Source organism: Lissotriton vulgaris, chromosome 3_1, assembly GCF_964263255.1.
Source record: "Lissotriton vulgaris chromosome 3_1, aLisVul1.2, whole genome shotgun sequence".
NCBI classification, from domain to species: domain Eukaryota; kingdom Metazoa; phylum Chordata; class Amphibia; order Caudata; family Salamandridae; genus Lissotriton; species Lissotriton vulgaris.
Genome location: NC_141689.1, coordinates 1,062,547,325 through 1,062,570,042, shown reverse-complemented (window position 1 = coordinate 1,062,570,042; position 22,718 = coordinate 1,062,547,325). Strand labels below are relative to the sequence as shown.

At 44.1% G+C, this 22,718-nt stretch overlaps 1 protein-coding gene across 5 annotated transcripts in view; it reads right to left on the bottom strand.

The window, feature by feature from the left end:
• Positions 1–1,848: 1,848 nt before the first annotated feature.
• Positions 1,849–22,718, bottom strand: part of ACO1 (aconitase 1) — a 533,052-nt gene continuing 512,182 nt past the window's right edge. For all 5 annotated transcript variants that reach the window (XM_086961481.1, XM_086961482.1, XM_086961478.1 and 2 more), the window contains 2 exons: positions 13,756–13,947; positions 1,849–3,085 (listed from right to left, as the gene is read on the bottom strand). In XM_086961481.1, coding sequence (XP_086817607.1) covers positions 2,972–3,085; positions 13,756–13,947 — 306 coding nt within the window. In that variant the 3' untranslated portion in view covers positions 1,849–2,971. The remainder of the gene's footprint in view (positions 3,086–13,755; positions 13,948–22,718) is intronic.

Here is a 22,718-nt window from a genome sequence, read left to right as displayed (position 1 = left end):
AGTATGATATGGAGAGACCTCTTGAGGTGGAGAAGCCCCTGAAGAAGAAAGCTCCCTCTCTGGGGAGTGTCCAGGCCACTTGCCTCTTGAATACCTTCAGAATCAATCAACAGACTCATCTATCTACCCCTCTTCAACCTCCTCCCTCTGATACAGTTCTTTCTTCCTCCAACAGTCTCTGTACCTCTCCTTGAGCGAAACCTCGGTTGCACCTTCGGCGGCGCCACTCGCAGCGCCGACAGCTACGGAGCCGGCGTCGAAGGAGGATCCGAAGGTGGAATCTGCGCTGTATGAGGCAGAGAGGAAGGCACACCAGATGGCACTGGGGACTCCATATAGGACGTCGAAAATCTCGGAGCCGGAAACTGCCATGACAGCACCGTCGGCATGAAAGGTGCCTGGGCACAATGCTGAGACACGCCCAAATTGAAGGCCAGCGGACCCACGGAACCCGAAGGTGCTCCGGAGGGGAAGGCTTCCTCGGCAAACACACCATGCATTGCATTTAAAAAATGGGTTGGGTCTGAACCTGGAGTTGGAAACTGAGGATACGGAGTCGAGTCTGCTTCCACACGTGGAGCATCCGACATCGGAACAGCCGAATCCACTGGCAGAGCCACAGGTTCAGTCTAGTGTACAGGAGAAGGATCATCGTGAACTGGCAAGCCCTCCAAATCCGGGGAGCCCCTCGGTGCCGGTGACCTCGCCCGAGTACCTTTTGGAGAAGGAGATATTTCAGGGTCATCCGAGATGGCGAAGGAGACACAAAGTCTTTCTGATGACATTGAGGAGCCGTAGATGATCTCGAAGTCTTCTTCGACGAACGGCACCGAGAGCCATGCCTCCTCTTCTTCTTATGCTTCCTTGACTTCTAAGCATGCGAAGTCGACAACTTTGATCTTTTTCGCCCTCTCTTCTCCTTCATTGCTTTTGCCATAAAAAGCTTGGCCTCCGTTCTTTCACAGCCTTTGGATTCATTTTTCAACAGCAGGAACAGCCCTCCACGCCGTGATCCGACGACAAACACCACAAACAGTCCTCTTGAGGGCCAGTAATGGACACATGACGCCAACACTCCCTACAGGGCCTAAATCCTGACTTCCTCAAAGTCACCATCGCAAAGCAACAGTTAAACCTGGAGATAAAAAAGTAACCAAACAGTATGGAGAGTGCCAGAAACCGTTATACGTTGACGGCGCGTAAAAAAGGGAACTGACATCACACCGACGAGGCTCTCTTATGGCTCCAGTGACGTCAAACGGAGTTGCGATTGGAGCCATGGTATTGTGACGACTAAGTCAGCGTGGAGAGCTAGGAAAAAGTATCTGCGGAATGCTGGCGCAGGGGATATTCATAAGGGGAGTAATCCACAGGCAGATGTATCCATCAGAAGCACAGTTTTGGAAGGAGATCTGGCACTGGGGACCTGGTTAGCAGGAACCCAGTGCACTTCCAGTCAAAATCACATCAAATACCAGGCAAAAAGTGGGGGTGACCATGTCAAAAAGTGGCACTTTTCTATACTCAGTCACCTCCAACCCAACAGTCTGTAGATGATTTGCATCACTGCTTGTGCGGTATCCTGCTTGCAGTAACAGCGCAGTGTCAGGAACTTCTATTCCCCTGAACCATCCACAGGTGTAGCTACATCATCCCCATCTTCATGTCCATATCATGGACACTTGAACGCTATGCATGTCAAGAACCTGCCAACAGGATGGCCTTAATAATGTCAATTTGTCAGTTTATGTCATGGCCTTCGATAATTAAGTCTGGCAGACATACCCAGGTTGATCGAAAACCCATAGACAGAGAAGGACACAGAAGCAACAATGAAAACCACAACAGTCTTGAAAATAGTTTTTAATCTGATTCAAGTTAGAAATTGTTTTTGTAACAATCTAATGCTACACAACAAAAACTAGAGCTTACAAGGGATACTTTTTTTTTTTAAAGAAAATGAAAATTCACATTTTTAATATTCTGTAAAAGTTGGTTATTTAATAAGCATTAGAATTGAAGATAGGATATCGAAGTACATTTTGTTTAAAAGTGCTGATGTGAGTCTTACTATCATCAAATTGAAGGGTATTTTTTGAAAGATGGTTTTATTTCACCCCATAGTGCTTACAGACCAGAGTGACGTCTGCTCTCACACGCCTGATAGCATTGTGTACTGCCCACAATAAAAGAAAAACACATAAGAAAATTTTGCAAGGGTATTTTGTATTTTTAATTCGGTTGCCATATTTTACTTATTCTAGGTAGAATATATAGATTACCACATTTTGCAGGTTATCATATTTTGTTTTGGGGTATTGGGAATTAAAGCAGTGATAAAATCTTGGGTGATAGAAAAACATATCATGTTTGTTCGCTTACCTCAAGCATAATTGCAAATGAAATGGACGGCAAGGGTGGTAAAGAAACAATCCAACAAATTAAGAATGTGTTCAGCTAGGGACGGGTTCTAGAGCTAAAGGAACAATCGAGGTAAGAGTTTAAAAACTGAAATTGTAGCCATCACAGATGGCCCATGAAGTGATATCGTCCTCCTCCCACTGTCTTAGTCAACATATATCTTTCTAGCCATGACCCAGCGAGTCTATTCGTAAAGGGAAGCATTCATTGGTCATCTGCACTCTATCCCAATCAATGGAGAAAGGTGTAACTGAAAGTTTATCACAATCATGGGGGATCTTGGCAGTTCTGGACTTCACCTTGCTGTTTCACAACCGTACTGCATTCTGTCCATCACGCTCATTAAATGAACAAACTTGTAGGGTTGTGAAAAACATTCGGACAGTGTAAACAAGCAGCATGGATTCAAAGCCCATAACCAGACCAGCCATTTCATTGTCGTGCTTTCCTAGGTCTGGGATTCTGTGCAGGCCCATGCCAGGCCAAGTGGGAAGAAAGGAGGAGGAGGCACAACAAGGCATTTTTATTGGACATCTCTTTCAGTTCACGCCTAATTAGCCATTTTACGGATCATGTAGTTCAAGATGCCACCATTTTGGAAGTAGGCCAATTCCACATCTGTATCAAATCTCATGACTGCTTTAAAGGTCTTCCCGGTGTCCAGCTGTAGAAAAGGAAATAATATTTAGTTTCACTGCATGAAAATATGAATTTTTTTCAAAAAGGCAATTCTAATTCTAGTGAGTATAATGTTTTAAAGAAATGTGAAAGTTAGTACTTTAGATGAAAACTTAAGTCCTTCCCGGATTTCCAGATGTAAGATGGAGATTGTATTTGGATGAGTACAGGCCCATCAGAATAATGGTTGCAACTAAAGATTGCAGTCAATCTTAGCTTTTCTACTTGGCTATAAAATCGCTTACGTTTTAGACTGTAAATATTTTAAGGGACTCTCTCTCAAAAGAGGAACAGCTGAAGGTAACACACTTACTTGGTAAGGCTACATATATCAAAAGCTTGCCCCATTCCTGTGCACAAGACTTAAAAAATTTACCTTTTCTGATTGAGTTAGAGGTTCTGGGGTGTCTGAATGAAGGTTCTCCCAAAAACTCTCCCAGGAGTTGTAAAGTGATGCAGTAAATAAATGAAGAGAACAGTTTCTAGAGTCTAGTGTAGAGTACAGTAATGGTCAGAGTGACATGTTTATCTCAAAACAGGAAAGAGTGTAAGAAAATACTACTTCCTTGTAATTCAAAGTCTTGACTAGTTCTCTACCTTCTACAACTGAATATCATGAGGAAGAAAACGCAGCAGTCAAATAAGAATTAATTCGCAATCAATATGTAAAGTCAGTAAGGTCTATTGTTGGGCGAAAGCTTTCTGGCAATACTGGTTAGGTCTTGGCAAGACAGGGGTCTTCCTTCCCTCATCTTCCTATGGGGCATGCAGGTCCCTGTCATAGGGTTTAAATAACACAAGCTGTTCCCCAGTGGAGTGTGACATAGGTCACCCCACGAAGTGGTACCTTCTCACCACAATTTGGTAAGAGCGGAGTCCCCTTTTTAGGTCTCGCGCATAGCGTTGCAGTGTGCAGCACTCCTCGTGCAGAGTGAGACATTTAGTAGGTAAAAAAGGGGTTTCAGATGCTGACCTAGGAATGGGACACGCACGAGCGTGTTCTTTTCCTTTAGGGGCACGCTATTGGGCTTTGCATGCGTGTTTTTCACTAAGACGGCACGCAATAGGCCAAAGGCGGGCGCATTGCTCCGCCCACGGCCTATTGGTGTCTACTACGTGCACCAGGCCGTCATGTGGTTTCAATTATCGTGCCCAGGCACGGGCGCAATAATTGAAACCACATGTCTCGCTGTGACGTGCGCTCACTACTCACAGGATTGTTCATTTTTTGATCCATTTCTCAGGGAAGCAAGTACATGAAAGCACCGCTGATGTCTTGTTTAAAATTAGATATGCATTCTTGTTCCACACACAAATCCCCCTTTCACCATCAAGTGTTACAGAAAGACAAAAACTACAGAAACGTGAAAAACAACAGTCTACTGAACAAGAAAAACAGAGTCCAGCAAACCGTATCTGCCACAATCAATCAACAATATCTGCAGTATGGTTCGGCTTCAGTTTGTTTTTCTCATACATATTTGTTGAAAAAAAAAGCAACAGAAATGTTGATAAGAATCTGAAAAAAAAGCAGCCAGCCGGGGCCTGATAAAAAAAAAAGGCAAGAAATAAAAAATATTCTCATAACCCTCTGGTGACATTTTTCGAGTGCTTGCGTGTGCAAAAAAGTGCAAATGTAAGCAGCCTCTCCCTACACTTACCCCACCATCCATCCCATCACAGAATTTAAAAAAGCCCCGGCATTAATCACATTAGCGGTGGGACAGTTTGTTGGGAGCCCTGTGCGTGGTCATCGGCAGTGTGTTATTGTAAGGGAGTCTAGCGTGGGCCTGCTGGGGAGTGGGGAGGCTTGGCAATCATTATCAGAATGGGGATCAGGGCCCGCTGCTTATCAGCAGCTGACATCTAGCTGCGAGCACAGCAGAGAAAGAGTGGGCAGCTCGGCTCCTGCGACTACTGCCACTTTCCAACTCAAATTTACCTGTGTGCATGGAGGAAAGGTCCCCGCACAACAGGAACCGCCGCAGCGTGGCACTGGGCTCCAGGCCAGGTGTGATGTACGGCCTCCTGAGTGAACCGTGTGTGGATGTGGTTGCATGTATGAGGACACATCCCTATGGTCGGGTTGAGTGGAATAATGCGGCAATAGAGGACCAAATTATGCGGCAGGGATGACTGATGCAAGCGCAAATTATTCGGCATGGTGCGGCACATTTTGCAATAGTATCAGTTCATTGTTTTGCCATTTTTGCACGTTAACTATGGACAAAGGCTTCACTGTATTAGTGCTAGTTTAACACCCAAATACATCAATATGCAAGTGAAAGACATATGAAACTGAAAGGTGAACAGTCAACTTTGGCGAACTGCCATCCCATGCACAGCAACAAGCGTCGCCACATTTTTAGTAACTTTTGATCGGTTTGAGCTTGAAACAATTTTTTTGTTAAAATGTTTAAATTATGCACCAGATGATGGATTATGTGGCAAATCCATAACTATGCAAATCAATGCCAGTAGCCCCGCCCATAATCCACATTATAACATGGATGATATAACATGGGGTGGTAATAACAGTCCAGTGGTACCGACTGGAGACAGTACACAAACACCAGTAAACACCCATCATACGTTTTTGGGCTAGAATGGGAAATACCAGGCATAACGCGTCGGGTTACTGAAAAGGTGCCAGACACGGGTTAATCCGGAGCAATAGATGACTGCGCCGGGGTTACCGATAAGGTACCGGACCCTTCAGGGCTTCAGAGTTTGGAGATATAGTTAGCGGGCAAGAGGCCCCCCAAATAAACTATTTTCTATAATATTAAAAAAACGCGGTTATATTTGGGCCCAATTTGAATATAGAAGAGGGAGCAAAAGAAGTTTACCGCTCTAAAAGCATATAGACACAAAATATTCGGACCACAGAGAGAGGTGCCGGACTCCATTTCATATTAAGTAAAAATTAGTGGCCTGAGAACAATAAAAACAAAGGGAATAGATTAGTTTGTAATGTGGTTAAAAGAGCAATGGCGGAAAATAAAGCTGAATACATATACCCTTATGCTCCATAGATAGAGCGGGCAAGTTAAGATCCCGGAGAGCCTATAAAACCCAGATAGACGTATCATACATCTATAGGTGTTTGTGGGAAAATTAGTGGAACCTCACAGTGTGATGTGCAGAGGAAACTGTTATTAAGATGAAAGGTAAGCAATACCAGTAACTGGAGGTGAAATAAAGTTTTATTAACAGAAGAATATCAATAAAATTAGTTTTTTTCCCTTCCCTGTCATTTATTCCACTACAGGTTTACTGGCCAAACTGGTCCCATATGATAACGCGGCCATCGAGTAAAAGAAATGTGGATATTGAAGCGGCATAACCAGATAAAAATAGAGATGGTGGACCTTATAATTACCAATTTTAAGGTGAGATTTAAGAGGTAACATTGCAAGATGACAAGTACTTCCATTTATACAACATAAAGACTCGATAAGAGCACTTCTGACCCACCGTAAATTTTTTATCCTGATATAGATCTAAAGGGGTCGGCTGCCACACCTTAAAGGAAGGTGTCTAAACAAGATAAGATGCACATGGATGGTGCAATATTACCCCTATAACGGTTAGTAGGATGAGGAGGAAAAGGATATGGTTGGAAGCACGGATGATAGAGTTGGGCAGGGTATGGAATAACCTTCAGTGGGGAGAAGGGAGTGAAAATGCGGTAGATAAGGGAGTGGCACCTTTCCTGTCCTGCTCCTAATTGGAATGTAGTGCGTGTACAGATGGCATCCCTGATTGAGGGAATGTAAATTAGTGAATGTGTACATGAAAGATATATGGGAACAATGAAATGTACTTAAAATAGATCAAATGTAAAAACACATATGGCTTTAAGCTTGGCCGATAAGAATTTTTTTTTTACCTACATGGAAAAAGTGGAGAAATCTGACCCTCTAAAAACATTTTGTCCTGAAGAAGGCGGTTACCCAACAAGTGATACCACCGAAACGCGTCGACGCACTTGTCCACAAAGAATCCAAAATTGGGGATGCTTGGATAAGAATAATCTTTTTTACCAAGATATCTCTGCATGATATATGAGATTTGGATATTTTTTTGGGTTATAACAGAACAAACTTACTGTAATGTTGGGGTTTTTATTTTAAATACATAAATGTGTTTTTCAATGTATGAGATAAATATTTTATAAAAATGATTGTATTTATTTTTAAAGTGCATATATTATTGTATGTTTATCCTTTGAGATATGGAGTAAAAGATTTTTAATCTATGTATGGATTGAGATGTATTCTTGTGTTTTTTATAAATAAAATTGTGTTAGCACTACATTTCAATTTAGGTTTATTATTTTATGCCACATTCTAAGGGTGCATGAGGGGTTGTATAAAATGCTGGTATAGAGCGTCTATTGTGTATGAAAGAGGTTCTTGAATGTGAGTTTACTTCCAGGGGTCATTCTATTTGCCTATAGGTTATAAGTGCTCAGTTCCCTGGAACTAGTTGGGCCACCTCTCTGTTTACTCATTTTGTAACCTCCCATGGGGACACCCCGTTTCGTGTGTTGTTGCTCAGGCTTTATTTACAGCCTCCGAGCACTATTTTCTCAAATAGCTTTGTCCTGCTTGCTGCTGCAGGCAAGACAAGCTCTCTCCCAACGCTTTTTATTTTTAACAGCACACAATTACAATGCAATAAATCTTGCATTTGCGAGAGTTTAAGCTATTGGCATTATAAATGACAATGCCTTTTATTTATCTGTTTAAAACAAGACATAAATAAAAGGCATTGTCATTTACAATGCCAATAGCTCAAACTCTCGTAAATGCAAGACCTATTGCATTGCAAATGCTTGTCTCTATAGGTCCTGATGAATGCCAAGGACCCAACTGGGCCAATCGGCAGAAACATGCAGACCGTACTCACCACTATGGGGGGACAATTAAATCCCCATTACACCATTCACTTGTTTTTAATACCATATAGCTGCCATTCACATTTAAAATCCATTTGGCATCTATAATGGCTTTTTAATCCGACTCACTCTTTCATGGGCCCCCACTTAGCTTAGAAGTGCATCCCTGTCGTCAGGTGTATGCCCACCCTCTACCAAACCAAGTCTCTAGAGGGCGAGGTGTGCGAGACCAGTCCTTCACTTTTTGTGAGATGCCCACACTCCCAATTTAACACTCAAGCACCTTGGTCTCTAGACTGGGAGAGGCCCCATTTGTGTTAAACATGCATTTGTCATGCCTCTTCCTGTGTTTAGCCCTCCTCGAGAGCAGAGACCAAGTACTATATCAATCCACTGATCACCATTTTACAAACTACTTTTTTCTTTGTTAAAAAGGAATTCACATGATCAGTCCTGTTTTCACTTCCTTCAAGCTCCTGTGTAAACTGTAAATCTTGTTCTTATCTCGTTTGCTGTGCATTCAAAGACCGAGGTCAAATGTCAGACACTGTTTGCCTGTCTTCAGTGCTTGTTCAGTTCTCTCCAGAATCACAGACACACAGGGTAAGTCTGGTTTTTTGTAAACACAAATGAATCTGTGTGTCTTGTCTGTCTCCTTATTATCTCTTGTTTTCACAGTTGCTTCAACTTGTAAAGACTGCAATGTTACATCACTGTTTGAGGCAATGGCACATATACACAGGTGCTAGACACTTTCACTCTCACTCTGTTTTGTTTCCTTACCATCAAATGTGGGCCTTTGAGTGGCACTTATCGCACTCCAAAATGCGGCACTTAGAAAACAGTATGTTTTGTGCAAAACAGGAACATTTACTTATTGTCACAAACACGTTTTCATTTCGTGCAAGCCACAGAGCGTTCTCTGGTGCCATCTGTTGTCCGCGAGACAAGCTGCTGATTCTTGCAACTTAAAATTGTCTCTTTGCATTGCAGCCCGGCAATGCAAGAGCCAGAATTTTAAAGCTCCACCTCGTGTATGCGACTACATTGTGCAGAAAGTGAGTTGTCGCACCTTGTGGGTTTTGTTTTGTAATACCGCCAGCCGGTGCAATGCTTTTTCTTTTTTTTGTAAGAAACATTACAAAATAACTATTCACAACGACATCTGCAAGTATTTGCGCAGATTGCATCGCCGGCGAGAACTAAATTGTGTATGCTTGTGGTTACATTTAGTATACATTTTTAAAATCTGTGCCCACATATCTGTTTAGGTATTCAGAGGCTCTCGCTTGCATTCTTCACAAGAAAACTATGGAACAAAGGGACTCCAGTATTTGTTCGGCTTTGCTGAGGGAGGCATTCGTTCTAACTAATGTAAGCTTGTGGTTTTCTTCAATGCGAAACCAAATATCTTGAAAACCACAGATAATTGAGCTAAAGTCAATTGACATTCTTGGCCTAGGAAGCCTAGGTTTTTTATTGAATACAGGAGGCCTACAGTGGAGGAAGGTTAGTGCAAGTGGGGTGTAGCCATTGAAAAACAGCTCTATTGTAAGCAGTGCTTTTAAGAAAAAGATCAGGTATCCTCCTGTTGGCATAACCACAAAAGTAGAAAACAGATCTTTTCCACTTTCCAGTGTAACATGCCCTGGTTGTAGGTTTACATTCCTCTCTGAGAATGGTCAAACATTCTGGTGGGAGATTTAGGCAACTGAATTCTATGACATCAGGAGCCAAACTGCAAGGTTGAGTTCCTTTGGATTTGGGTGCCTGACTTCTCCATGATTCTGAGTCAGAAGATCGGATTGAGGGGAAGCTTCTCAAGTGGCACTACTAAACGTTCAAGTAGTGTGGTGAACAATGGTTGTTGAGCCAAAGTGAGAGCTATTAAAATTAGGGTGAGAGGTGTTTACCTTCGCTTCTGAACCAGAAATGGCAAAAGAGGGAGAGGTGGAAAAGCACAGGCAAATATCGGACCAGTACATCCATAGAGCATTGCACTTACATAGTGAGTCTGGAAGCGAAAGTTGAATATTTTGCGTTGTTTGCAGCTGCGAAGAGGAACCACCCACCTGCGGAAGTATGGGACGAGGACTCTGTGGTGGAATTCCCACTCGTAGACTTATGGCCACATCCTGCATAGGAGATCGGCAACATTTTTTTCTGCCCCTGGGAGATGTTCCGCTAACAGGTGAATGTTGGGCGGATTGCCCAATCAAAATCATCTGAGATAGGCGTGATAACTGTAGAGAGTGTCCCTCCCATCCCTTGCTCTTGTAAACAGAATATCGCAGTTCTTTTGGTCGTCCAGACCAAGACAACTTTTCCTTTGAGGTGGACTAGAACTGCTTTCAATGCTAGGTGAACTGCTTTAAGCTCTAGGCAGTTGATGTGGAGAATCTGGCGTTTGATGTCCCAGAGACCCTGAACTGTGAGATTCTGTAGATGTGCACCCCACCCTGTAAGGGATGCGTCCGCTGTGAGAATGATCTGGAGAACAGGGTTGAGGAGCGGCCACCCTTTTGATACGTTCTGTGTATTTCATCACTCCAGAGAATGATGTGTGCAGCAATCAACACTAGATCTTGTAATTTACCCCGTGACAGACCACTGAATTAATAAACAATCCTGCAAAGGACGCATATGTAGTCTTGCATGTGGTACTATTGTAATACAAGATGCCATCATACCTCGAAGTTGTTGAACTATTTGAAGCTATATACAAATATGTACAAGTTGAAGAACGGTCAGAACAATAGCAAAGCCAATACCTCTGTTTATGGCAGGACCGCTCATTAGTGTACACCAAGGGATTTGTTAAGACGGAGCCATGTGTTATCGTCGACGTTTTGACCCTGATAATGAGTTAGTATGGTGTCAAAGTGGGTCTTCTTCAGGACAAAGGACAGCCCAGCAAGTGGGAAGTATCCCTAGGCGACCCTCGCTGAGTCGAGTCCGCCAGAAAGATCTGCACTTGTCAGGAAGGCTCAGGTAAGTGGAATCTCTGAGATGAGGTAAAGTGAAAAATTCGCCTTGAAATAACACAGCAAAGTTGTGCCCTATGTCAAGTAGGAATTGAGTCAGGAAAACGGAAGATAATTTGAAGTAAATCCAGGCATAAAGTCAGTGGATGTGAAGACTTCTCATTCAGCAGTTTTGGTAACAAGAATTCTTGTCAGTTGCAAAGTATTTGTTTTCTCCCCGACAGAACCACTGTAGCTTTACCTATGAACTACCAGGGGAGGGTCCTACTAATGTGTGCTTTAAACAGAGTACTTTGCAGTTTAAATGCTGTTGTGCAATGTTACTGTGAGCGTGCTAATCTTGGGCTATACTCCCCACCCTCCTGTTGCCTGTGTTGTTTCTTCCCTCTCATCCCCTACCCTCCTGTTGTGTGCCTTGCCCCTGCCCCCCCTCCCTTGCCAAAGAAAAAAATAACCATTGGCAAAGCTGATAGGTCTCGCTACTGGCTTTGCCAATATCTTTGGTAGCATTGGTGCTGTTCAACATGTCAGTCAGGGGAAAAAACTCTTTGGTTAATGCTGGTCCCTCCTCAATCTAAAAAAAATAATAACTACTACAGGCAAAACAGTTGCATTAGGTTAAAAAAAAAAACACAAGCATTACCATGGTAGTCCCTGGCATTGACGGGGACTACTTTGGGAGTGCGTGTGCTCCTTGTGAAAGGGAAGCATGTCCTAACTTGTAGTAAAGTCTGCTAATGGCTTAAGTGGGCCGATACATTTCCCCTTAATGCGTGCTGGAGTGGGTGGTAAAAGTGTGAATGACACCAACCACGGACGAATAATGCATGAAGACTGATTGAAACCCCTATAATTAACTATGTTTTACACAGAATTTTGGTAAAATCAAAAGGTCTTGGCGAAGACAGAATTAAAAATGCCAATCAGTCTGGCACTGGCTGCAAACCTCTTGGCTTCGAGAAAGATAGAAGGCAGGAAAGGAAGCAGACGAGAAAATGGGAAGAAAGAAAGTGAGGAAATCAAATGAAAAACTATTAAAAGAATGAAAGAGAAAAGAGAAGGAAAGAAGGAAATAGAGGAGGCAAACAGAAGAAAAACAAAGAAGGAAAGAAGAGAAATAAAGAAAGGAATAAGGCAAGAATGAAAGCAGGCAAAAAAAGTAAAAGAAAAACGAAGGAGAAGGAGAAGAAAAAAAGACCGGAAAGAAAGAAAGAGAGGAAGAAAAAAGATGGCAAGAAAGAAAAAGGAAAGGAATGAACTAAAGCAGAAAGCGGGGAGGAAGATAAAAAGAATGTAAGAAGGCAAGACAGAAGAAAATAGAGGATAACTTAATAGAACATTTTCAAATGAACATAATTTGATCTGGTATGCTGTGAAATAGCAGCAGTCCGAAAAGCAAAACACTCCAAAAAGAATTTGTATTGGTAGTGGATGGGATCGGATAAAGATGGAATGTCCAATAGATTGACCCTGCTATCACATGAGGCTCTAAACAAAAAGGCAACACTAAAGAAATGATTAAGTAGAAACAAAAACACTGGCACTGAAGGGAAGTAGCTTGTGTGAGGAAGCACTCCTTGTGAGAGCAAAATGCGGTCAATGAAAGTGAAATTAACTAGTGGCGTAAGTAGGCTGACCCACTGCAAAAGCCACATTGCGAGGACAACATCATCCTGAGAAGTATAAACTTGAGAATAAATCTTTTGCTTAAATTAGGGTCCAATTGGAATACTACCCTGTTTGAAAAGAATTGAGGAAACGGAATAGATGATGAAAGGGCACCTATTTCTCCCAAACGTCTTCCTGAGGTTATGGCTACTATGAAGGTTATGTTTGCAGTAAGCTATTGAACTGATGAGGATTCTAGCGGCTCAAAGGGAGCCACCTATAATCCCTTAAGGGCAGAGCGAAGATCCCAGAGAGGAAGGACTTGCTGTTGAAGTCTTATCAGTGACCTCAGCTTTTACCGGATTGGGTAGTTAAAGCTAGTTGCTCAGATATACTGTAGGTTGAAGCCGGTCCTGAAATCAAGTGTTTTCAAATCTTAACACAAGCAGCAAGGGAAGCCAAACTTCCTCATTTTTGTCTAGCACAAGCCTCCCTGGATCTCCGCTTTTTTGTTGTTGTACCAAACTGCTCTATGGAGATTCTGGACTTCAGGGAGGTTTGTCAATGTGGTGGCAGGAAGTTTCAGATCCAGCTCTTAAACTGTCTTTGAGACAAACATTTCTCTTTTATTAATCTCTCATGCAATAATATCATAGTACTTTTTTTTCTTGAACTCAACATATCAGGAGATCTTTTTATATGCAGAATAAGCGATTAAAGAAAAATTGTTTTGCGTGTGCTTGTATATGTTAAATATAGGTTGTCTGCAGACCACTACCATTATAAAGCTTTAGTGCAGAAACCACGTAGGCCTTCTTTCTTTACACCTGCGCACTGCAGCTTTAATGTGAAAACTACCAAAGTCCTCACTGTAAAGGCAGTTAATTCTTCACTAGAAGAAGAAAAGGTCAACTCAAAGTATCTGAACAGCATTATATGAGCAGTTCAGAGGGATAACTACCATTCACTTACTTGCATGGCCTCCTATGGTCGTTTTAGGCACGCAAGAGCAAATGCTATGTTTATCTTGCCAATTATGGGTGACTCATTTATCGGTGGGCTGAAGTGAAAAACTAAAGTTGGAAAAATTGTATAACTAGAAATTAAGGAACATTTTTTGCCCAACATCATTGATCTTGAATATTATCCATTTCTTCTCACCTTTATTAGAACGTTCATTCGTGGTTTGAGGTCATTATCTTCTGGAATGATGATGGTGTAGCGTTCTCGTCCAGTAAGCCCGAGTGTGTCTGCATTATCCCCCGGCTGGTATTCTAGTGGAATCACTCCCATTCCAACAAGGTTACTCCGGTGAATGCGTTCATAACTCTCAGCCAGAACTGCTTTGATTCCCTGCAAAATTAGATGTCAATTAGTCCCTGGTTATATTTTGCAACAATGTCACTCGAGTTGCGATGAGCAAAGAATGAAACAAAAAATGCACTGGAATGTAGTAGTACTTCTCATCCGAACAGGAGTGCCACTCTGCAATCAGTTTGCTTCACAATTTAAATATGCTACCCGTGCTGCTTCCGGCACACTACTTCATTCATTGTCCTCGTACACCACGATTGGTACTGGATTGCAGAATTACAATTTCAGTCAAGTCACTAGTTTGAAAACACAGCTGACAAACTCAGCTCTTTGTCTTGGAAGGCACATTCATTAGTGAGGTTTTGGATGCTGCTCCCATATGAGGAGTGATACTAAAAGCTGTGATCCTAAGCTATCGTGGTAATGAAGAAAGCCTAAAATGAAAACATAATGATGCAGTCCATTTGTGTTTCACATTACTGCATCAGTATACAACTTAGGACTGGCTCCATACCAGATTTGTGGGATAGCTGCACACAATGTAATTCAGTTGTATTAAGATAAAAAGTATGAACATGGATATCCTCACAATCTGGCATGGATTCAGCCTTCCTAGACTGAACAGGTATACTGGATAGTCTGCTTTAGTGGAATAAGTTACTTACATTCAGTAGCACTCTTTCGGCCGGTATTGCAGCTTCCTGTAGATTTCTTATATGAACCCGTTTAAGATATCAAACAAGATTGGGGGACATTTTTATGGTAATCCGGTCCACCCAGTTGTCCTTGTGCGGCTTCAGCTGCTTACCTAAAGGACTCCAAAGGAAGTGACATTGCAGGTACACATATGGCGCCATAGGAGCCAGTTACATCACTTCTGTTGATTTTGAGTACCCTTCTCACTTCTGTTGATTTTCATACCCTTTTCAGAAGCTAATGCTGAAAGATGGCAAATTCACAAAGGGGAGGTGATAAGCGATAGAAGGAAGCTATGATCCATCAGAAACAATGTTACCAAAGGTAAGGAAATTTGCACTAACAGATATACCTTAATGCAAGTTCCTTATGTGACAACACTACAACAGCAGCCTAATGATGAGCCTGGATTATGTCCAGGGGATAATCAGATTTATACAAGAAGGCTCTAATGTACAGCCCTACCAAATTCAAATCTGGATGGGGCATCAGAAGCAAAAAAAGTAATGCTTTAAGAAATAATACAAAGAAGAACTAGGTAGCAGCCAGACTAAACAAATGGATAATGATACCCCTTGAGAAAGTCCGAAGTTGCAGCCTTTCCCTTATTTCAGTTAGTTCTAAAACCCTATAGATGATCTTAACCAGCCAAACTGCTGGACTTGAAATTCAAGGACTGTCTGTAAACTTTAGGTTATAGAAGCCCAGAGTTGGGTAAAAGGGTGAGATAATAGACAAATGAGTTGGTTTCAAGTCTTGCTTTCCTGCAATCAATGTATTTAGTGATAGAGGACCCCCCCCCCACCCCCATGGTCAAGACTATGCTGTCTCTCCCCAATCTTTGAATGATTAGCAAGCCCACATCAAAAACAAGGATGGGGAAAACAGAATTGATAGATATTTTGGATTACTCTTTGGATCAAACAATCTGCAGAAAATGCATAGGGGGCTGCAAAACCACTCTAGACTCAGCACGTCTCATTAGGCTCTCCGTTGAGTTATAGTGTTGAAATTAATTTTTTGCTGTTGCGGCTTGCATTTTCATTTTATTCCATTCTCTGGAAATTTAGTCTACCACTTCTGGAAAAAGCTTGCATTTGTGGTTTGCCAAACCCTTTCTGCTCATTTGGTCTTCTATTGTGGTCAGCGCCCAGACAAATGAGCTGTTGTGGCCCCTAGCCACATTCTCATCTTTTCCACTGAAATGGCTTTCACTCCTCTTTTCTTTTTTAGATCATTGCTGTGAAAGTCCTGCTCCAAACTTCTATCCATTTCCTTCACAGTACTGGACAAATGCACTGAGAAGCTTTCTCTTTCAATCTTTATTTCGGCCATGTGGCCATCAAAGATGTACAACAGCAATAAAACACATACAACCATGATAAAATCACCGACAATAACAAACAGTACATATTTGTACACTATAAAATCATTCATTTCTGAAAATTAAAACTACCAAGGTTACGTTTAAAAAGACAAAATTAAATCAGGGCCTGCAACTTCAGAATACGAATGCGGGTATGCCAGACATTAGTGAGAAATTTTGCTAATGCAAACACGGTTAGACTCGAAACATCGGTTTTTAGAATTCTGTACATCGGGAGATACTCCCTACAACCAAGGTTTCTAATAAGTGGGAGAAGCCAATATTTCCTAGCTTTCATGTAGGTTGGGCAAAACAGGACCACATGTAGGTCACTTTCCTCAGCATAAGAGCATGTCGGACACTGCTTAGAGGAGGACAGAGTTGTCCAGGAGCTGGTAAAAGATCGCAGGGGCAATGTGCCGTATCTCCATTGGAGGAACAGCTTCCTGGCCAACACAGGGGACATGGCGTCCAGAACCCTTTCCAACCTATATGAGTCCTTGCTTAGCATAAATACAGATGTTAGTGATCCCTCCCGCTGACAGTCCATGGCAGTTGATAGTTTCTGGTCGTGATAGACATTGACCAAAGTTCTGCGTGAGATGTTTAGTGAGGCGTTAGCAGGATCAGACCAAAGATCAGGGAGCCCCAGTATCGTACATGATTTTTGAATATATTTTACCCAAGGGATCTGTAACGCTTTAGGATGAGTTAGAAGCTCCCTCAGTTCCGCCCTATAAGCAGAGAGTTCTTCGCTACTCCATAGTCTTCGCCAGAAGACTATGGGTCTGAGACCTATTTCATCAGCTATTGGTCTCAGTCCCAGATCCAGCCTCAGGGGGAGGAGCGGAGTGCTGGGCGGGAGTGCAACTATCTGTCTAATAAAGTTGTTCTCAGTTGCCGACAGACTGCGAGTTGATGTATGTCCCCACAGTTCCGCCCCATACATAGTAGCGCCCCTGGCCTGTGCCTTATAGATCTGGATGAGCGGTCCCAACGGCCGGTGTGTCGAGCTTTTCATCATCCGCGCGATGCCCCCAGTGGTCTGTACTAATTTAAGGTTGGCCCTAGTCTGGTGTGGCCCCCATGACACAGTCTCGTTCAGGGTTACACCTAGATATTCAAAGGTGGAGACTCTCTCTAGCCGTGACGCTCCCAGTAGTGGATTCGGGCGCAATTTTTGACTTGGATTCAGGACCATGAATTTAGTTTTTGCGGCGTTAATTTCTAGGACCCTATCTGTACAAAAGGCCACAAAAGAGTCGAGAATCCGCTGAATCCCCATTGGGGTTTTAGACAGCAGCAGGGTGTCTGCAAACATGATTGCAGGCACCCTGCTACCGTTCAATTTTGGGGCGTCAGTGTGTTCAGTGCCATTCAGGTGGGCGATTAACCCGTTGACAAAGAAGCAGAACAGGGTCGGTGCGAGCACACAGCCCTGCCTAACCCCCCTGTCAACGGGGAATCTATCCGTCAATTCCCCTGACTTCCCGCACCTCACTCGGGCATAGTTATTGTGATGTAATCTCTGTAAGATTATCAAGATGTCCGCAGGTACACCCATCTCAGACAGGACACTCCAAAGTTTACCTCTGGGCACCAGATCGAAGGCGGCCCTCAGATCCACAAATATTGTGTATAAGCTGCCGCCTTCGAATATCGCTGCCCTCCAATAGATGATGTTCAATCGGAAGACCTGGTCCACTGTTGAAACTCCCTTTCTGAATCCTGCCTGATAGGGGCTAAGGACACCCATTTCTTCTGCCCAGTCCTGAAGTCGATTCAACAGTACCCTACCAAGCAGCTTCTGTGGTACATCAATTAAGCTGATTGGTCTATAATTGGCTGGGAGCAGGGGCGAGCCCTTCTTAAATATGGGAACCACCTCTGCCCCCAGCCAAGTACTCGGAACCTCCATGCCGCTCAGAACTCCGTTAAACAGAACGGCAAGGTAGGGGGCCCAAACATCGGGTTCCTGCTTGAACAAGTCCCCGGGTAGGCCGTCCAATCCTGGCGCCTTACCCGAGGTCAGACCTGCTATTGCTGCCCTAACCTCTCCCACTGTTATTGGTTCCCCCTCATATACCGCCTGGCCACAACCAATGTCGTTCGTGGTTTCTCCCAACTCAGAGCTATAAAGGGATTGGAAGTGAGCCTGCCACACCCCAGCTGCGATGTTAGGCTCAATGGCTGAGTGGAGATTCCCCGACCCCCCATTCACTACTCTCCAGAACATTCTTTGGTCTCCTTTTGCAAGGGAATTATTAAGCTCCTCCCATTGATTCTCCTGCCATTCAGTTTTAGCATGGGCAAGTAGTTTTTTATAAGCCCGTCTGCTTTCTCTTGCCTTCTCACCACCTAGGCCCTCCTTAATATTTCTAAGAAGTTCTCCCTTTGCCTTTTTACAGGCTGTGTTATACCACGAGGATTTATGTGGCTGCCCCCTCCGAGTTTTGTGCGTTACTGAATAGGATGGGGGCCGCACCCTTTATGAGGTCCTCGTGTGCCTGGTATAGTTTGCCCAGTGTGTCTTTATTGCCCACCTCGATGGCTAAATCTCCTACACTCTCTAGAATAGGGATTAACCCTGCATAAAGCTTCGGGAGTTTCTCCTGGCTCGAGGCTATTTTTTCCCACCTGATTCTTCTTCCATTATTAGCCAGTAGAAGTTCAGGTTTATTTTCCTCACTCATTGTAGCAAGGGTTTGAAGGCCAGGATGGATGAGATCAAGCTCTAAAGCATTGTGATCGCTATCTAGCCTTTCGGTAACCCTAAAATCCTTATAGTAGGCCAGTTCGCTATCTGTACCAAGACATAATCCAAGCGGGATTTTCTTCCTGCTCTATTATAGGTAGTTCTGCTAGGTACATCTGAATTGGTGCGGCCGTTACAGGCTCTAATTCCGAATTTTAGGGTAAGGGCTGTGATCTGCAATGCTACGGGGGTCTATGCCTTCAGGGGAGGGGCTTCTACCGAAGGTACTGACCACCTGGCCTCTTCTTCCATCGGGAAACCCTCTAGGAGGCCAGGCAGCGGCTCAAAATGGGAATTTAGATCCCCCCCCACTATATAGGGTAGATCTCCTGGTATTTCGGCTAGATAAGCTGAGAGTTCATCAATGGTGGGTGACTCCCTGGCAACTCCCACTGGCCTCGAGTAGATGTTAATCAGAACAAGTTTTGCTTGATTCGGCCAGGACAGTAGAACCACAAGAATATCGTCAGATGGTACCGGTAAGCGTAGGGCCTCGCAGCCTAAGTGGGATGCCACCCACGTTGTTAGTCCACCAGAAGGGCGACCTTTGCCCTCCCACCTGGCCGGGATAAAGAATGACTGGTATCCCTGGTGCGTGTGTTCCTCCCTTGCCCAGGTCTCCTGGAACATGCAAACATCCCCAGTCTCAATGTATGTCATGCAGTCTGGAGTGATCAACTTGTTAGCAAGTCCGGCCACATTCCACCAGATAAGTCTCAAGTGCTCAGTAGTAGAAGTTGCAGAGAAGGAAGTGTCGGGGGGGGGGGGGCAGTCCCAGATGCTACAACGTTTGCTACATCGGGGACGTTGTCGACAGTAGATCCAACTGGCTCAGAGAGAACACAGGGGCCATTGTCCGGGGTCACAGGGTTGGGGGCTGAATTTCAGGACAGTCAATCAAACCCCGTCCAACCCACCCAAACAGTTAAAACGATTGTAGTGAAAGAAGGGTGTGTCAGGCAGTTGGTAGACTGGACGTGCAGCATGTTCCTTGTATCTGGGTCTCCGTTCTACCCTTGTCCAGTTGCCTTGTGCTGGCTCGTGGTGCATACGGGTGGGGGGGAAGAAGGAGACTGGCAAAGACTGTATGGTGGAGTACAGTGATCTGTTTGACCCTGCGCAGATATGTAAGACAGGGCCAGGGTCTCGGAAGGACACCATAATGCAATCCCCTATTATTGTTTTCTTCGTCCTCCCCAGCCATGGTACCCTTCTGACCATGATGATCTCGTTGTTAAAGTGAGGCGGTAAGGGTCTGTTCCAATTGAGCCACTTAATGACTTTCCTCTTGAGTGATTGGAAATTTCCATTTTCGCCCCTTTCAAGAGGGGGGGCACCCGCCAGTACCACCATAAGGCTGTTAACTTCCGGAGGCAAGTCTGGTCTCCGAGGTCTGGGAGCGGGCTTTGCCGACGGAGGAGGGGAGATACAAACGTTTGGTAGGGCCCTGTGATTTATGCCTGGAACTGAACTATGAGAGGCTGGAGCTGCTATCTGGGGAGGCATAATATTAGGAATGTTCGATGGAACTGGGACTTGGATAGACATAAGTGGTTGCAAAGGGGGAGCAACGGCGGCACTCTGTGTGGGTCCTGCATTGAGGGGAGGTTTTTGTGAATGGGGGAGGGTCCCTAGAGAAAGATTGGGCCCAGCGGCTTTGGTCTGCTTGCTAGCCGCGGCATTCAAACTAGTTAAGGTAGCTTCTAGGATAGTGAGCCTGATCTCTATTTTTTTTAAACTCTCACCAATAGGCAATAGGAGTGATCTTAGTAGGAATTCTATGTTCCCCAGGGATGTAGCAGGGGGTACTATATTGGGTAGGTTAATCCCTAGGTCACTATTGGCGACAGCAGTAGTCATGTTAGTACCCTTGGGGGAAGCGGCTGCAGGTACCTTCTCTCTGGGCCTATCTGGGGTGTGTACCGGCTTGTAATTTTTCCCAAAGTCTGAGTGGGGAATTTTAGTTTTTCCCTACCCACCCCTCGTCTTTCTTCTGCGCTTGTTGGGTGGAGGGCCATGTACCTCCACCACAACAGTTTGCTTAGGCTTATTTTTCTTGGTTTTGGCTGCCGGGGGTGTTTGGGTAACCAGATCAACAGTCATACTGCTATCAGTTGGGGGTGGGATGGCCTCCATGGTCTGTTCAGGGAGTGTACCGGGATTAGGGATAATATCCCGTAATAGTAGAGGGACACCCTCTTGGGTTGATAAATCCTGACTACCATGACGGGGGCTTTCCTCTTGGGAGATGGGGTAGGGAATTATCTCACTGAGAGGTCTGTTTTTCATGTTTTCAATGGAGCGACGGCGCTCTACCCTACGCTTCTCTAGGGAGCTTTCCTTTCCCCCTTCCCCCTTCGCTGATTTAAAGTAGTTATCCAGAGTCCCAGTATTGCTACCCCCTGCCCTTGATGGAGTTTCACCTGGGGCCGGTGAAGGCATGACTGTATCCTGTAACACAGTCCAGCTAGGATCAGGAAGGTGCAGGCGAAAGAAGGTGGGCCCAGCCCAGCCTCCTTCGGCCCCTGACGGCCACAGACGGTCCCGGGCTTCTCCCGGCGCGCTCCCGCGCAGCGGTACCAAAGCACAGTAATAAAGGGAGAGGTGGGGCGAGGGGCGGGGCAGGCAGGGAGAGCGACCCAGGTGTTGTGGGTTGACCTCACGCAGGGACTCCTGGAAGTTTGAGTCCCTGCGGGTCCGCTCGCAGCCCTGTACTTTCCTCTGTCCACACAAGCGCCCAACAGCACAGCCCCTCCGGTCACAGGGCGACTCTCCCCGCCTCACGAAGCGGGACCCGCGGAGCGGGTCCGGCGAGAAGCTGACGAGGAGAGATGAAATCCAACGTAGAGAGAAACGGCCCACAGCGACAGCCGGACAGGCAAGAAATCCCAGAAGAAGAGAAGCTTTCAATTCCAAGCATATGTGAAGAAAGCATTCTCCTGAAATCAACAGACTAATCTTGAAATGGTGCTCCAGATGAGCTTCCCAGCATAGCAAAGCTGTGTCTGTCACCATGTTTATTTTGGCAAATTGGGTTGGTAGGATGAAAGACCTGTTTTTTTAGAGCTCAACAAATGTGGCTATATTACAGACTCAAAGTCCATTGTAGTGGTCTGATGCCCAGACTGAGCAATCCAGAGCATTCAAAACTTAATAAGGTCTAGGAGCTGCAGAATTGACTTTGCAGTCTGTTGTGACTTTTTCAAGAAGACTGAAACAAACTGCTTTCTGTGTCCTCAATTACACAAATGAGCTGATAATTCCGATTTGATGTCGTGTTGTTGCTCCTGTAAAAAAGAAGCTTAGATTGTGTAAAAGGTTGTCCCTCAGCAGTTGAATATTTTATTGATTCAAATGTTTGACTTATTTCCTATCTCAGGGCTGCTAAGACTCCAGACTGATGATGGGGAATAATTCAAACAACACTCCCTGGAAGATCCAATGATTAAGAACAATTATCAAAAAGTCATCATTATATTTGGAAATGCTAAACTGTTCTGTAGCGAGAGGTTGACTCAAGGCACAATTTCTTGCATCCCAGTCAAATAATTTTGGGAGAGGTTTTTATCTGGTCCATGTCCACAATTTAATGGACAGACCAATTAACAACCCCATAGCACATCTGGCTGCTGCAAACATACTGACAATTATGTATTCAGGAACTACAATCATGTAGCAAGGCTCAATTTGTGTCACACGGCTGTCCATGGCATCTCTTCAGTAAGAGACTATTTTTTTTTTATTTCACACAAAAGTGCATCTGGGATTAATGGCAGATCAACATTACTTTCTTCAGTGTCGGTCTTCGTATGCTAAAGACAATTTGATTATAACATAGGTCGTATTAGATAATAAGTGTACCTGTAAAGGACATATTCATAACCTGGAGCATATTTGCGCTGAAAACAGCTGTTTATTTTTACCCATCTCAACGGTTTTCACTTTATCAAAGTGCACATTTTATCTATCTCAAAATGATGAAAAGCTGTGTAT